Source organism: Knufia obscura, assembly GCF_036327395.1.
Source record: "Knufia obscura strain CCFEE 5817 isolate CBS 148926 chromosome Unknown scaffold_8, whole genome shotgun sequence".
Taxonomy (NCBI): Eukaryota; Fungi; Ascomycota; class Eurotiomycetes; order Chaetothyriales; family Trichomeriaceae; genus Knufia; species Knufia obscura.
Genome location: NW_027042694.1, coordinates 500,347 through 513,711, shown reverse-complemented (window position 1 = coordinate 513,711; position 13,365 = coordinate 500,347). Strand labels below are relative to the sequence as shown.

At 46.4% G+C, this 13,365-nt stretch overlaps 6 protein-coding genes across 6 annotated transcripts; 2 read left to right on the top strand and 4 right to left on the bottom strand.

Annotated features, from left to right (window-relative positions):
• Positions 1-517: 517 nt before the first annotated feature.
• On the bottom strand, positions 518-1,391 carry PMZ80_007007 (uncharacterized protein; the record flags this gene model as incomplete). Its single annotated transcript, XM_064875415.1, has 3 exons — positions 518-669; positions 719-1,218; positions 1,276-1,391. The coding sequence occupies 3 exons, from the start codon at positions 1,389-1,391 to the stop codon at positions 518-520; spliced, it is 768 nt and encodes a 255-aa protein (XP_064728680.1).
• A 2,057-nt stretch (positions 1,392-3,448) lies between these two features.
• PMZ80_007006 (uncharacterized protein) lies at positions 3,449-3,809 on the top strand (the record flags this gene model as incomplete). Its single annotated transcript, XM_064875414.1, has 3 exons — positions 3,449-3,483; positions 3,539-3,611; positions 3,666-3,809. 3 exons carry the CDS (start codon positions 3,449-3,451, stop codon positions 3,807-3,809), a joined length of 252 nt encoding a protein of 83 aa, XP_064728679.1.
• Positions 3,810-4,224: 415 nt separating this feature from the next.
• PMZ80_007005 (uncharacterized protein) lies at positions 4,225-5,048 on the bottom strand (the record flags this gene model as incomplete). Its single annotated transcript, XM_064875413.1, has 4 exons — positions 4,225-4,695; positions 4,746-4,881; positions 4,950-4,999; positions 5,046-5,048. 4 exons carry the CDS (start codon positions 5,046-5,048, stop codon positions 4,225-4,227), a joined length of 660 nt encoding a protein of 219 aa, XP_064728678.1.
• A 3,418-nt stretch (positions 5,049-8,466) lies between these two features.
• PMZ80_007004 (uncharacterized protein) lies at positions 8,467-9,483 on the top strand (the record flags this gene model as incomplete). The annotated part of the gene is made up of 2 exons (XM_064875412.1): positions 8,467-8,507; positions 8,562-9,483. 2 exons carry the CDS (start codon positions 8,467-8,469, stop codon positions 9,481-9,483), a joined length of 963 nt encoding a protein of 320 aa, XP_064728677.1.
• A 112-nt stretch (positions 9,484-9,595) lies between these two features.
• PMZ80_007003 (uncharacterized protein) lies at positions 9,596-10,312 on the bottom strand (the record flags this gene model as incomplete). The annotated part of the gene is made up of 1 exon (XM_064875411.1): positions 9,596-10,312. One exon carries the CDS (start codon positions 10,310-10,312, stop codon positions 9,596-9,598), a length of 717 nt encoding a protein of 238 aa, XP_064728676.1.
• Positions 10,313-11,152: 840 nt separating this feature from the next.
• On the bottom strand, positions 11,153-12,676 carry PMZ80_007002 (uncharacterized protein; the record flags this gene model as incomplete). Its single annotated transcript, XM_064875410.1, has 7 exons — positions 11,153-11,772; positions 11,838-11,863; positions 11,924-11,964; positions 12,025-12,097; positions 12,151-12,192; positions 12,250-12,386; positions 12,551-12,676. The coding sequence occupies 7 exons, from the start codon at positions 12,674-12,676 to the stop codon at positions 11,153-11,155; spliced, it is 1,065 nt and encodes a 354-aa protein (XP_064728675.1).
• Positions 12,677-13,365: the final 689 nt, after the last annotated feature.

Here is a 13,365-nt window from a genome sequence, read left to right as displayed (position 1 = left end):
CTGAAATGATGCACCGCCGCGCCTGTGTTGTCGTCAAAACAAGATTGTGGTCCGTGCGTATGCTTCTTGCTGCCGCTGTGTGTGGAGTTAGCCAGTGAATAATCTTCGCCTTCGCATATTCCTGATCGGTGTGCCAAGTTGTACCTTGCAATGCTTTGCGCGTCCGGCAACGCTGCTTCTGAACTATCTGGCGCCGTCCTTCTCCTAGGTGACTGGGTCATATCTTCGTATGGACGACTGACAGTCTGCGGCCTCGGAGCTTGCGGGGAGGAAGGTCGTCGCGGGTTACGATACAACAATCTGTCAGTAAACAGACTGTACCACTGGTTGCTGATGCTGCTCCCTGGCTCAATGGTGAGCGACGCGCGACGGCTGCTCTGGCTCCTCTGGCTTCTATGTTCACCAGTGGCACCTCTGAAGTGTAGCTCTCTCGATGGTGACTTGCGGTACTGTTGCGACCGTTCGAGTTGCTGTCTTAGAGCTCTTGATGGAGAGGTGGACCACGACACTATTGACCTTAATTCTTCGGCGCTGCGCCTGGACGCAAGCTCCTCAACCCTTGGGTCAGCGGAGTTTCTCTGCTAGAGAAGACTTTCGAGAGCCGTATCTCGTCTTGGTACATCCTTGATACGTACGGCGTCGTCAGAAACTCGTCCATCATTGACGCGGCTGTATTCAGCAGTTGGTTGGATGTGGAGAGCATGCCCACTGTGAGCACTCGAGTTTTCTAAGCCAGACTGCGCTCGAAAGTGTTCGTCTGTCATATCTCTTTTGTGCTTTTTATCGCTCTGCTGCATGCGAATTTTGGCCAAGTCTCGTTTCGCAGCTTCAGCGGGCTTGGAGAGGAAGTCCATCTTGGTAAATGTGAGGTCTGGTAAATCGCGTCCGGGTAACGGGACGGATTTCTTGCTTCTGCTGAAAATACCCAGGTTGTTCTCTGGCTTCAATGAGACGCGTGCGACATCAACGTTCGTAGCTTGAAAATCTTCGTTCAGAGTGTTGCTGCCCCTCAATCTTTTTCGCTTACTGCCCCTTGACCCCTTTGCAGAACGCTTCACACCCACGTCACCCTTATACTCGTATTTATCTGCTTTTGTTTTGTGCCTTCGGCGTTTCGCGTACTTCTCTGTAGGATCAACGGTGTCGAGGTCAGGATCGCTGCCAATGGCTTCACCATCGGGTACTGAAGGGCGCGACCGTCGATGCACATTGTGCGATCTAGACTTGTCAGAAAGCGTCCCTCTGTTAATGGAAAATGCAGAGTGGAGAAGTTACCTTCCACCGGTGTAATGTAGAGGTAGATCTGGAGGTCGCTCTTCCCTGGCCACGCCAGCGAGCCAGTCTGCGATATGTTTCGTGTTTGACGGCTCATTGTCGAGCTGAATAGGCATGCTTGTCTTCACATGCTGGCCAAGATTAGCAGAAAGAAGCGGCAGTAGATACTGCCCAACTTGAAGGTCATAGTGACCATTCTAGGAGGCTTTTCTCGAATGCTTTGCAAGACGGAAACAGTCACAGCGGTGTTCGTTCCTGCTCGGAGTGAGCTGAAACCGAAGTATTCATGCTCATAGAATTTGTCGCACCGTTCTTTCCATAGAAGAGCATGATGGTTTCCCTCTCGCCTAGTACCGAGCAGCTGCAAGCTGCAAACGGTTGTAAACGAATAGTCGCGGCGGGGCGATCGCATTTTGAGCCTCATGACGGCAAGGCGGGGCATTTCTGCGAGTAAGCAGTAGCAAGGTCTAATAGTAAGCTCGGTAGCATGTTGTAGTACCGGCTCATGATGTACATCTACCAGGATGCAACGAGCCAACGTACATCAACTCGCATTGACACGCCAGGATCAATGCGAGATTAAGTTCGTGGAGAAAAAGCATGTCATATCGTGGAAGTCCAGGTTACTGTAGCAGTTCAAGGAGGACCCCTTTCTAGAGAACTAGAGAACGGATCTCGTTATTCTCGGCAGACGTCCGTTGCTAAATCATCGAGATTGACAACGTCATCGCCCGAGCACGTTTGAAGTGACTCGAAACTCTTCCACGCATTTCCAAGGTGGTTAGGGACAACAAATTCGGCAACCTGGAATATGCTGCGAAATCCGAAAAGAGCTTCGCCAAGGCCCTTGTTGTAGACTTGGGTTTGTGGCACATTCAAGCGTGATCTCGTTACGAATGCAGCAAATGGGCCGTGACATGTACGAGGGGTTGTTTTGAGGGATGTTCGGCAAGCGATGTTGCATCATAAAGTAGAGCGTCATGCTTACTATACATTGAACGCGTGACCCTGAGGACCCGTGGTGATATCGGGACGCTGGATGAAATATCGCGTTTGAGAGTCCGTCGCAGAGAAAGGCATTTTGCGGACAGAACCTACATCGAACCGGCCGAGTATAGCAGACGGGTTTCTGTCCGTGTGGCAAGTTTGTATAGATTGTCAGCGGAAGTATTCAGTAGTGCTGTTACCGAGGGTTGCTCTGAACTGTTCCATGCCTAGCAAGCCCAGGGCTGTGGATCGGCATTTTGGGTTTGGTTGGCGTGAAATCATGTCACATGGACAGACTTCTCCAAGCGAAAATGACAGAGGGATGATAGTTAGTAGTGTCCTTCCAAGTTGATGGCCTGCGCTGAGAGGCTCTCTTTGGAAGCGCTAACGGTACCCTCACCCAAGGTTGTGGTGTCTTCTTGTCCAGGCATATGCAAAGACATCAAGAAAGTTTGTACAGAGGGTCCTCGGATCAAGAAAAGCCTCGGTGTGAGCAAGATCAACACCGAGAATATCCTCCTGCCATGGACGGGAAATTGTTCCTGTCATTATTTGCAAAGGTGTTACGGTATTATTGTACCAGCCGCAGATGATACCGACCTGGTGGCGTCCCAACCGTGCTAGAATGCATACGAGATACCATGTCTCATTGGTGTCATTCATGATGTCGGAGGAGAATTGGGGTGGTGCTGCCCAGTAGCAGCAGGGCTCTCGTTACTTGAATATCGTGACATGGAGCCTTCGCAGGATGGCATCCTGGCAGTGACACCGGATGCTTGCGGTCCTGTCCGGCATATGATGTACTGATGTACTGTAGAACCTTTCTGCCGGGACACACCATTGGCCAGGGTTATTCTGCAGACCTTGCATGCCCTGCAAACGTGCTTCGTGCGATGCACTGTTACCGCGAACTGTTGAAGATCGCCGTTGCAGCAATTCGTGTGCCATCTGTAGCCCAAGGATTCTATTGTTGCCTCCTCTAGGCCGATCTTGACGAGGCGATACTTGGCTTTGTGCTGTTCGTGCTTTCTACGCCAGCCGGCCCTTGCCACAGTGACCAATTACTCCTGCGACAGAGTTTCTCTAAAATACCAATTATACGACCCGCCTTGATCTTGCTTGTGCGTCTACAGCACCCCGCAGGCTTGCGTATATTTGACTCTAGTATTGTTCGATCGCATCCAGTATGGCGCAGAGCCCGACAACGAAGTTGTTCATCGGGTGTGCATTGACGTGCTGTGTTACGGCTGAAGCTAGCTGACTGACGTTTTTGTAGAGGCCTGGCCTGGCACACCAGCGATGAGACCTTGAGAGAAGGGTTTCAGCAGTATGGCCAGATCGAAGAAGCGGTATGTCTGGACTCACCCGCACCGTCTCACAGACCGACAACTGACTCGGTACAGGTAGTCGTCAAGGACCGGGATACGAATCGCAGTCGCGGCTTTGGCTTTGTCCGCTTCGCAACACAGGCCGAAGCCGAACAGGCGCGAGCCAACATGAACAACACCGAGTCTGAGGCAATCTCCAAACCTTCCATGCTGTACTGACGTCAAGACAGATTTGATGGACGCGCGATCCGAGTGGACTTTGCGACGGATAATAGAGGCGGCGCAAGCACACGAGGTGGTGGACAAGCTCAAAGAGGTGGTTACACAGGATTCGGCAGCCGGGGTGGCGGGTACGGCGGGCCACGTGGAGGGTTCGGAGGTGGCGCAGGATATGGCTCCCAAAATCAGCAGCAATATTCCCAAAGCGGTGGCTTCAGTAGTCAGCAAGGCGGGACGAACTTCGGACCATCGAGTGAACAATGAGGACGGGTCCAAGAGTTGAGCAAGTTGTCGCATTTACCATCGGATGGCGTTTTTACCCATCAGCCCTACACGGATACCCCTTTCAGCGGTTGGCATATTTCAGCATGGCGCTATGGCGGCTTCGTCGCTCGAAACAATAGCTTCCTTCATATCATGAATCCTTCTCCACCTCTTCCTGTTCTTCTGTGCTACTTATTCTATGCATGGTCGGCAATGTCTTGGCATCTTCGGCTGCAGGCGGATCTGGAGGAACCATCTCTCGGACACGCCTTGCTAGATCTGAAATGTGCTCGTCATGGCTGTCAGCGCTTAGGCTGAGCAATGCTTGCTCCAGGTTAAGAAGATATTCTCTGTTCTCGCCGCTGGGTCCTCTGCTCTCGTTGATCTTGAGAGCAACAGCTTGAGGATCGAGAGCACCCAGGAATTGAGGATTGTCAGGCATGCCAATATAGACCATACACTTGATGTCTGGCTGGTCTCGATCCGAGGGGTGAAATGGTGTGTACTGAATGCTGTATCCATTGATCTCTCGAATATCGAGGTATTCTTGAACTTCTTTCACTTTGGCAGGTATGATGTGGTAAGCTACACCCCACACATAATCATCGTCGCCAGAGATATGCTGCTTTGCAGTCAGTAACGGCACATCACCTCGTCCATGACAAGTCGTACTGGGTCGTGCAATGTTTGCCAGAAGGACTTCTCGATAAGAGTCACAACCCTGCCTGGTGCTGCTGGAGTACCTCGATGATCCTCACTAGCTATGTAAGCGTCTATCGAAGATGCTTCCAGTGACCATTTACCTAGCCTGTTGTGCTTAGCATGTTGATCGAACTTGCCACGTCTGTGTACGTGGTACCACAACCACAATCATACCTGCCAAAAACGGCGAACATAACCTTTGATGAAACCCGGTACGCGCTGGTCTGTCGTAATTCAATGAAAAAGCTCCTTGACGATCTGAGGACTTACCATAATGCGGTGGAGGCTTCCAAATCAAGCTCCTACACGTCAGAAGCGGTCGTCAGCTATTACGTCCTCTTCGGTCTGCATGTAGTATCTGCATACCCGTAGCCGAACAGCCAAAAGTTGTGATTGAAGCCGGACTCCATACCTCACCAGAGCTAAACCGTCAAATGCGCCTTCGCAGATCCGGAAATCTGACTCAAGCGTACAGAAGATGTTTCTGGGTGAATTATTGAAGGAATAGGAGATGGGAGCAGCTGTAGAGTATTACTTCTACCCCGTAGGATTTGTTTTCTTGTCGGTCAGACCGTCGACAGGGGCACGGATCGGCACGAGCATCCGCACGCCACCGGTGAAGCTACCACATCCACACGTAAGGACCAGGGGACTTTCCCCCATGGCTATGACCTTTTCACAAGCAAAGACAGGCAGATTTCCATCGCAACACCAGGAAACGCTTGCGGGATGGTGGTGCAACAGGTACGGTTTTTGTGAACAGTCGATTGATAGGTTGCAGGTATGCCAATGACTACGCATTTATCGCTAGGCGCATCCCATTCTTTACCAGATGGTCTTGTCTTCTAACAGCGCCTGCTGGACTCGACGGCGGCTTCCTCGGCGAGGTCCTCATGGCATTTGACTCACCTCATCATCAAAGCAAAGTGCCCCGTTGGTTCAGATCTGCTCGCGCCTTCCTGAGCTCACGACGTCCTAGGATGGACGATCCTACCCCAAAGCGTACATTAGATTGAGTTTAGTGACTCCTGCGCGTATCGTGCAGCGATGATCTCGTGACACGATGGCGAGGCCCACCATTTACGCCTTCGCACATCGATGCGTCTTTCGTATATGATGTATCCATGCCCAACGGTCATATCGAGGGCAAGACCAAGCCATAGTATGAATCTCGAGGGAGAGCTACGAGATTTCGTAGAGGGCTAGCAGATCAGCGAATGAGTTCTAAAAGAGGTAAGAGTATGTTCGTCAGGCTAAACAGGGATCACCCCTGCGTACGATTTTGGACATAGTTTATTTTGGCGCTAACTACACGCGTTCCTTATTGATATAGAACTATAACTATAATTATCTTTTTATATAATAATAATTTACGATTTTTTCTTTTATAATCGTAATTATATTATAAAGTTACTTATACTAATTAATTCTTATAATAGCCGAAGTACTTATTAAATTATAATAAAAGCTTAGAAAAGTATAATAAAGAAAAGGCGTATTAGACTTAGTCGAAGACGTAATATACCTACTAAAGGTATAAGCTATTATAATTAAATAAGCCTAGGCTATAATTAATACTTTAAAAAAGAAATAGATACTTCTAATAGCTATTACTAAACGTAAATAGAAACTTATAGAGCTTAGATATAAGGATATATCGCTTATAATACTATTTTTTTCTTTTTTAAATATATTTTAGATCTTATTATTTACTATATTAACTAAGTAATCTTAATCGCTTTTAAGATAAGAAGTTAATAAAACTTATAATAGTATTAGAAATTTAATACTAAATCGCTATACGATTTAAAATAATTAAAAGTCTTTTATAGAATATACTAATATAAGATTTTTAAAAGAAAAGCGCCTTTATAGCTAAGTACTTACTATACTTTTAGTTTAAAGAAATTAAGCGCTTTATATACTTAGAAAGTATTAATAAGAAAGTAGTAAAGGTAAATCCTTAATTATATTAGTTTTAGAAGATAAAGAAAGCTTTAAATATAATAAGAATATATCTTTAGTAGCTACTAATTCCGAATAGCTATCTTATTATAAATAAGTTTATTATTAAGTTTTATAATCGCTAAATTAAGATATATAAAATAAGTTATAAACTAGTAGATAAGAGCTTTATCGTTTATACTTTAGCTAACTAAGGCGATCTTATATATAACTTTATTATTTTAGAAAGTTAGTTTAGTTTAAAGGGTATTTAAGAGAGTATATATATTAATTTACTTACTTAAGATCTATAATATAAGACTAAAGCCGAGATAAGATTTATAATAACTTATATTAATATCGCTTAAATTAAGTTTATAGCTTTTTTCTTTATAAAAAAATAATAATACGTTTCTAGTAGCGAACCTTTATTTATTTTCTTAATAACCTCTTTAATAAAGTTAGCTTAGCTTAAGTAATACTTATAATTAACGTTATAATTTATAAAACGATTAGACTTAATATATTAAATTATTTAGCTAAATTATAAGTACTTAAAACGCGGTTTTTTAAGTTACTAAAGAATAACTAAGTAGCTAGTAAGATAATTAATAGCCTTATCTATTATATAGCTTAGAAAGATAATATAAAAAATAAAGTTATAACTAAAATAATAATAGTATATTTACTAGTATCTACTATTATAATAATATATCGCTATAAAGTACTTTATATAACTTATAATTACTTAAATAGCTTTATAAAGGTTCTAATTAACTAGCTTACTTTCTTTATTAAGTATAATAACTAAAAGGCGCTTATTAATACTAGTAACTAACTTTAAGCTTTCTTATTAATTATATATTAGAGCTAGATTAAATCAATAAAGAAGTAAATTATTTACTTAGTAAATCTATATTAAATTAATACTTATATTATATAATATAATAAGTTTATAAACTAAGCTAAAGACTATTATAAGTATATTTATTTTATATAATAACTTCTTAAGGGGTTAATTAAGGTTAAAGAGAAAGCTTATATAATATCTCGTTATAAGAAGAAGAAGTATTATAATTTCTTAGCTTATTAAGCTAAGACTACTTCCTAGAAGCGATTACTTTAAGAAGTTAATAAGAACTATACTATACTACGCTAATATAAAATATTTAATTACTATAATAACTATATAAAATTATTATATATACGTAGAGGATACTAAAAGGTATATTATACGCTTTACGACTTACCTCTTAAGCTAAAGAACTACTAGGGAGGGGGAAGAGTATAGATAAAGGTAAGCCTATATAATTATTACTTTATTATACTAAGAATAGTTTATATAAGTTACTAGCGCGACCTTATTATCTTTATTATTAATAGTATCTTATATATAAATATTATCTCTTTATAAAACAAATTTAGGTGTAGCCGCTATAGTAAGATATTAAGGGTGCGGAGATCCATAAAATAAACTATATCCAAAATCGTACGCAGGGGTGATCTGTGTGACGCAGATCGTCCTGCGCCGCAAATTGGGTGTCTACCCTCAACTTGACAGCCAAACGATAATAGCCAAGTCCAACCCAGCTTCTATACCATCCTAGAGACCTGATACTACCGATCGTTAGCTAATATATCCTACCATCACAATTATCCGTACTTACAGTGTTCTCAAGCAAAGCGCACGCGATAGACCGAAGAGACTCCGGACGTAAAAGAAACCACACACCCCACCTAGTTGCGAATGGCGTATAACAAGTCATTCAACCCGGACGCGCTGCCCGCGTAAGCATTTTGACATCGAGCGGTCGAGTGAGCCAAGACTGACATAACTACCAGGCATGCAGAACCGGAGCAAGCAGCGCAGGCTCTAAGCAAGCTACAAATTAAGAATCAACAGCAGCAGAAGCCTCTACCACGACCCGGACAGCATTCGAATACACCTCCCGATCGTAGACCCTCACCAGCCGTTCATGCTGCCCAACAATCATACCGGCCCCACAATATACAAACACAGAGCAATTACAATCAAGGCTACAACCAACAGCCAGATTACAGACAATTACAATCACCTCCTCCGCCCGCGGATTACGGCCACGGTGCTCGACCACGGCCGCCTCAAGGAGGTTACGGAGGTCTCCCGTCGCAGCAGCAACAACAATATAACCAAGCGCCGCCTCGGAGAACACTACCACCCCCCGACGCAGACTCCGCAGACTTATACCCCCTCTTCCGCACAGCAAATGTCTCCGGAACCGGCTCCCTCACCATGACAGAGCTGGGCTCAGCCCTCGTAAACGCAGACTTCACACCCTTCGATCCCCTGACCATAAGATCGCTGATGCGCATGTTCTCCACCTCCCCTCCTACACACCCACAGGGACCAGTAATAGTGTTCAGCGAATTCCAGAATCTGTGGAGGTTTCTGGCTGCGTGGAGACAGCTATTCGAGCGCTTCGATGAGGATGGAAGCGGGAAGATCAGTCTTGCGGAATTCACGAATGCCCTTGTTGCGTTTGGGTATCGGCTTTCGCAGCCGTTTATTGGGCTGCTGTACTCGACGTTTAATGATAGGTGGGACGCCAGGAGAGGGAGCAGGGGCGATGCGGGTGGGATGAGCTTTGACCTGTTCGTGCAGGCGTGTATACGGCTGAAGAGGATGACGGATGTGTTCAAGACGTATGATGATGATCGGGATGGGTATGTGACTATGTCGTTTGAAGAGTTTCTGTCGGAGATTCTGAAGCTTCAGCAAGAATGATCTGATCTATACAACGTCGCTTGTCCCAGTTTTGCTTTATGTTTGTGCTATGTACAAGCTTCATGCGCTTGGGAAAACGCATTTACTCTCATTTTGAGGATGCTGAACCACATCACGGATACTTCTCATCCAAGTCGCACGTCTCCAATAAATCCTGCGTCAACTTCCCCTTCCTACTGTATCCATCCACGTACCGATCACCCCACTCACCCACCGTGTTGTCGTACGTCGTCCCCGGTTTCGTGACGCAAAGATGACACATATTCTCCTTCAACGTCTTCATAAGACCTAACCTCGGAAATTCGTCGCATATCTTTTTATATTCCTCATGTGTCAAGAGACCGTTGGGCACACGGTCTGGGCCTTGAAAATCGGCCCAGATTCCATAGGACGTGGCTTGACATTCAGGTTCTTTCTCAAATACGACTGATCCAATCGTGTGGAGGGCTATCGCGTCCCAGACTAGTTGGGTGCGGTGTTTGTCCCATTCTTCTGACTTTCCTTCCCTGTGTAGAAACGACCGAGCGGCATTCGCACCATCGACCTCGAATCGTTTTTCATCGGAAATGATTTGTGAGTGAGGAGGATGGCCAACTGGGAAGCCGAGGTCGTGGAGGATAGCGGCGACAGCGTGCGCCTCGCGATCCCGATCGGCTAGGGTAGGTATTTTGTCAGAGATGACGAAACCGAGGAGGAATGAGCGGACGATGTGGTTGTAAGTAGCATCAGAGGAGTTCTCTCGGGCAAAAGAGAGGGCCGAGCTGATTAGAGATGTGTCTGGGACAGTCACATCGGCAAGGACTTTTGTGGGAAGGGTTGATTGGGACATGCTGCCGTTACCGAGACGTTCAGGAGAGGGATGATGGATCTCGGCAGTGGTCGAGGTTCGTGACGGAGAGCCTATCCTACTCACAAATCTCAGATGCAGTAGATGCCGTCAGTCTATCCTGTGTCCATTATTGTTGCATCGCGAACACCACAACCTGCGGAGGGGTACATACGTACCTAGGCGATATGTTGTCCCGCACCAAAGGTCCGCTTGCCGAGATCTCTTAGGGTGAAGCTAAAGATGCAGCTATCTGCCGTCGGGTCGCGCTAGCGAGGGCGAGACTCGGTGTTGGCCAACTACGACCCTCAGTCATTACATATACCGCAGCCACCTCTCCACTTCACCTTACCCACCACATACATACGATACCACCTATTACTACAGTACATCCACATCGGAGTAAGTCAGACCCGCTTGCACTTGTGGTCAACAGTGTAAATAGTCAACTGTTTTTTCGGTCGTCACCGCATTCTCTATACCACATATCGTCGGTGACAGTTCAGCACCAGGTCGTCGTATCGCTATGGGTACCGATTATGTCATCAACACAACTCTCCTGCCCAACCCGCCCTCCAGAAAGCCTAGCAAGAACATGACCACTTTGGCATGCTGTATGTCAATCAAGGCATGCTGGATGAGGCAGAGCAGATGTACATGTGAGCTTTGGCCGGGGTATCACAACATACTCGGTGCATGTTTTGTCGAGTCCGCCAATCAACTCCTTGATGGTTACTCTATGTATCACATAGCATTAAGGTCGACGACCCCAAACGCGACGCCTGTCAGCGCATGGTTAGCATTGTTTCTGTTCTCCAAACTTCCTGGATGCCAAGTCAAAACTTACGTATAATGCCAAACATGTAGTTTCGGATTTTGCATCTCTTGCCTGACGTGCGCCAGATATATCCTCACTTCATCTGCGCTCCAAGGCTCTGGCGCTCCGTATTTAGTCAGCAACCACATCGCCCAACCTTCCAGCCCTGAGTCCCAATGTTGAAAATTAATTCTGCCAGCCTCCTTCAGAACCTTGTTCTTAGGCCACTTGCCAATCGGACACTTGTACAGCTGTTCCTGCACATCCACAAACCCAGCAGCCTCAATTCTCGCTTTCATTGTTGTCTGCGTGGCAAGTGAGCGGCCGGCACGCTCAGCACAACCAAGAAAAGTGTTCCCCCACTCTGCCAGCAAGGAATCTTTTGCAAGAGAATCATCGTCGGACATGACGCGAACATCGAGCTCAATCTGCTCAATCCAACCACCAGGCTTGATGTGGTTGAAACACTTGCCATAGACATCATCCCATTCGCTGTTGGTGAAGGCGCCTAGCATTAGACGCATATGGACGAGGTCAAACTGATGGCCCCACGTCCAGTCTTGTAGGACATCTTCAACCTCGAGAAAGCAGTTCGGAGGCACCCACTCGTTTGGTGGAGGAAAGAGATCGACAGCATGAACAAGAGCTAGAAGAGCGATTCAGCATCGGAAGAAAATGATGAGGGCTTGCGGAAAACCGTAGATATCGTACCTGCAGGAAACTTGTCGGCAACGTCGCTGTGTGCTTCTGTGTAAGCACTCTCATTATAGATATGTAGAAATGTGGCGACGACTTACATTGCCCAAGTGCCGGGACCGGTCCCTATATCGAGAATGCGCTAAAGCGCTGACGTTAGCGACCAGGGAGTTTGGTCGTCAAACATGGAACTTGAACATACTTGCGGATTCTCAACTGGCGCACGGAACAGTGGGTTTGCGCGGTTGCATTCGAGGAGCAGGTACAGGAAATGGCTAGCATGGTGGTTAACAATAGGCAGGCATTCTGAGAGGAAGTAATAGCTCACCCAGCATCCATAGTCTCAAATTGTTGATCATCAGAAGGGCCCCTATGTCGATGTGCTATTAGACTAGTCCTGGGGCCAGCCCTCAAACAAGGTACTCACCAATAATCATCTCTCAGCGTGGCATATCTAGATGTATGGTCAACTAAATATGATCTGCGGTTGGCGAAATAAATGCTGACTTTCTCCCATTTTCTATGTGCCCTCGGACTAAGGTAGATGCGAGTGATGTGGTATCCCTGTAGAGAAATGTTAGTCTGGGACAGGTGTGAGGTTCCGAGGACGGACGAGAAGTTATCGCCATCTGCAAACGCAGAATCGGTGTCGCTGCGTTCATCCTAAACAGTTGAACCACCGTTAGACACACCCAGCATTCGTGGCTGGTACGCTGCATTGCACGTACGACTTCGATCTCTCGCTCTTCATTCTCTACCTGTGGCAAGGCATGTTGCTCCGCAGATGTAGATGGTGAAGTTGAAGATTGTGATGGTGGATCTGAGCCGGCCGCCACAGGAACAGCTGAAGACATTGCAGAGATTCCTAGGCCCCGACGTGATATGCTAGTATCATTGACCTGAAAAAAGTTTCCACTATTCCACTGTCCTGATGGAAGTTCTCGAAGCCCGCTTACCCGTTGAATTAGCCTAGTTCCAGGCACTAGATAACAGGAAAAGCGTATGCCGACATGGGCTACAACCGTGGTGATATAGTATATGAGGGGTGGGTTCCAACTCAAGCAGGGTTTAAGCTTGGGAGGCCACGCGAAGTAACTGTGGTTCTCTTAGCGATACAGAACGACCTATCACGCATCGCGCCATAACACGGCACCTTGGATGGTGCATGTAAACGCTGCCTATTGCTCCGCATTTTGGCGCACACTGGAGGAAGTCGTTCGCGCTGGAGTTAAGCACGGGATAGCTTGGAAGAACGCCTCGACCGCGATTGCGCAGCCGACGGAGTGTGAAATCTGCCTATGTCACCCCCAACTCGCCTCGACAAGCACATTCGCCAATGCTTCTACCATTCTTAAGCTGTATTCTGTGTTGTTGACGCCAGCACCTAGATAGCTAATTGTCATCAATCCTCAGCAGCACCCATAACTAACTCAGATTTATCACGTATCGGCTACGTCTTCGACATCCTGTTCGCATACCACACAAGCCACATAAACTCGAATCTAGAGTTCTACAAGACCCGTAGCACCCCACGCCGATCACA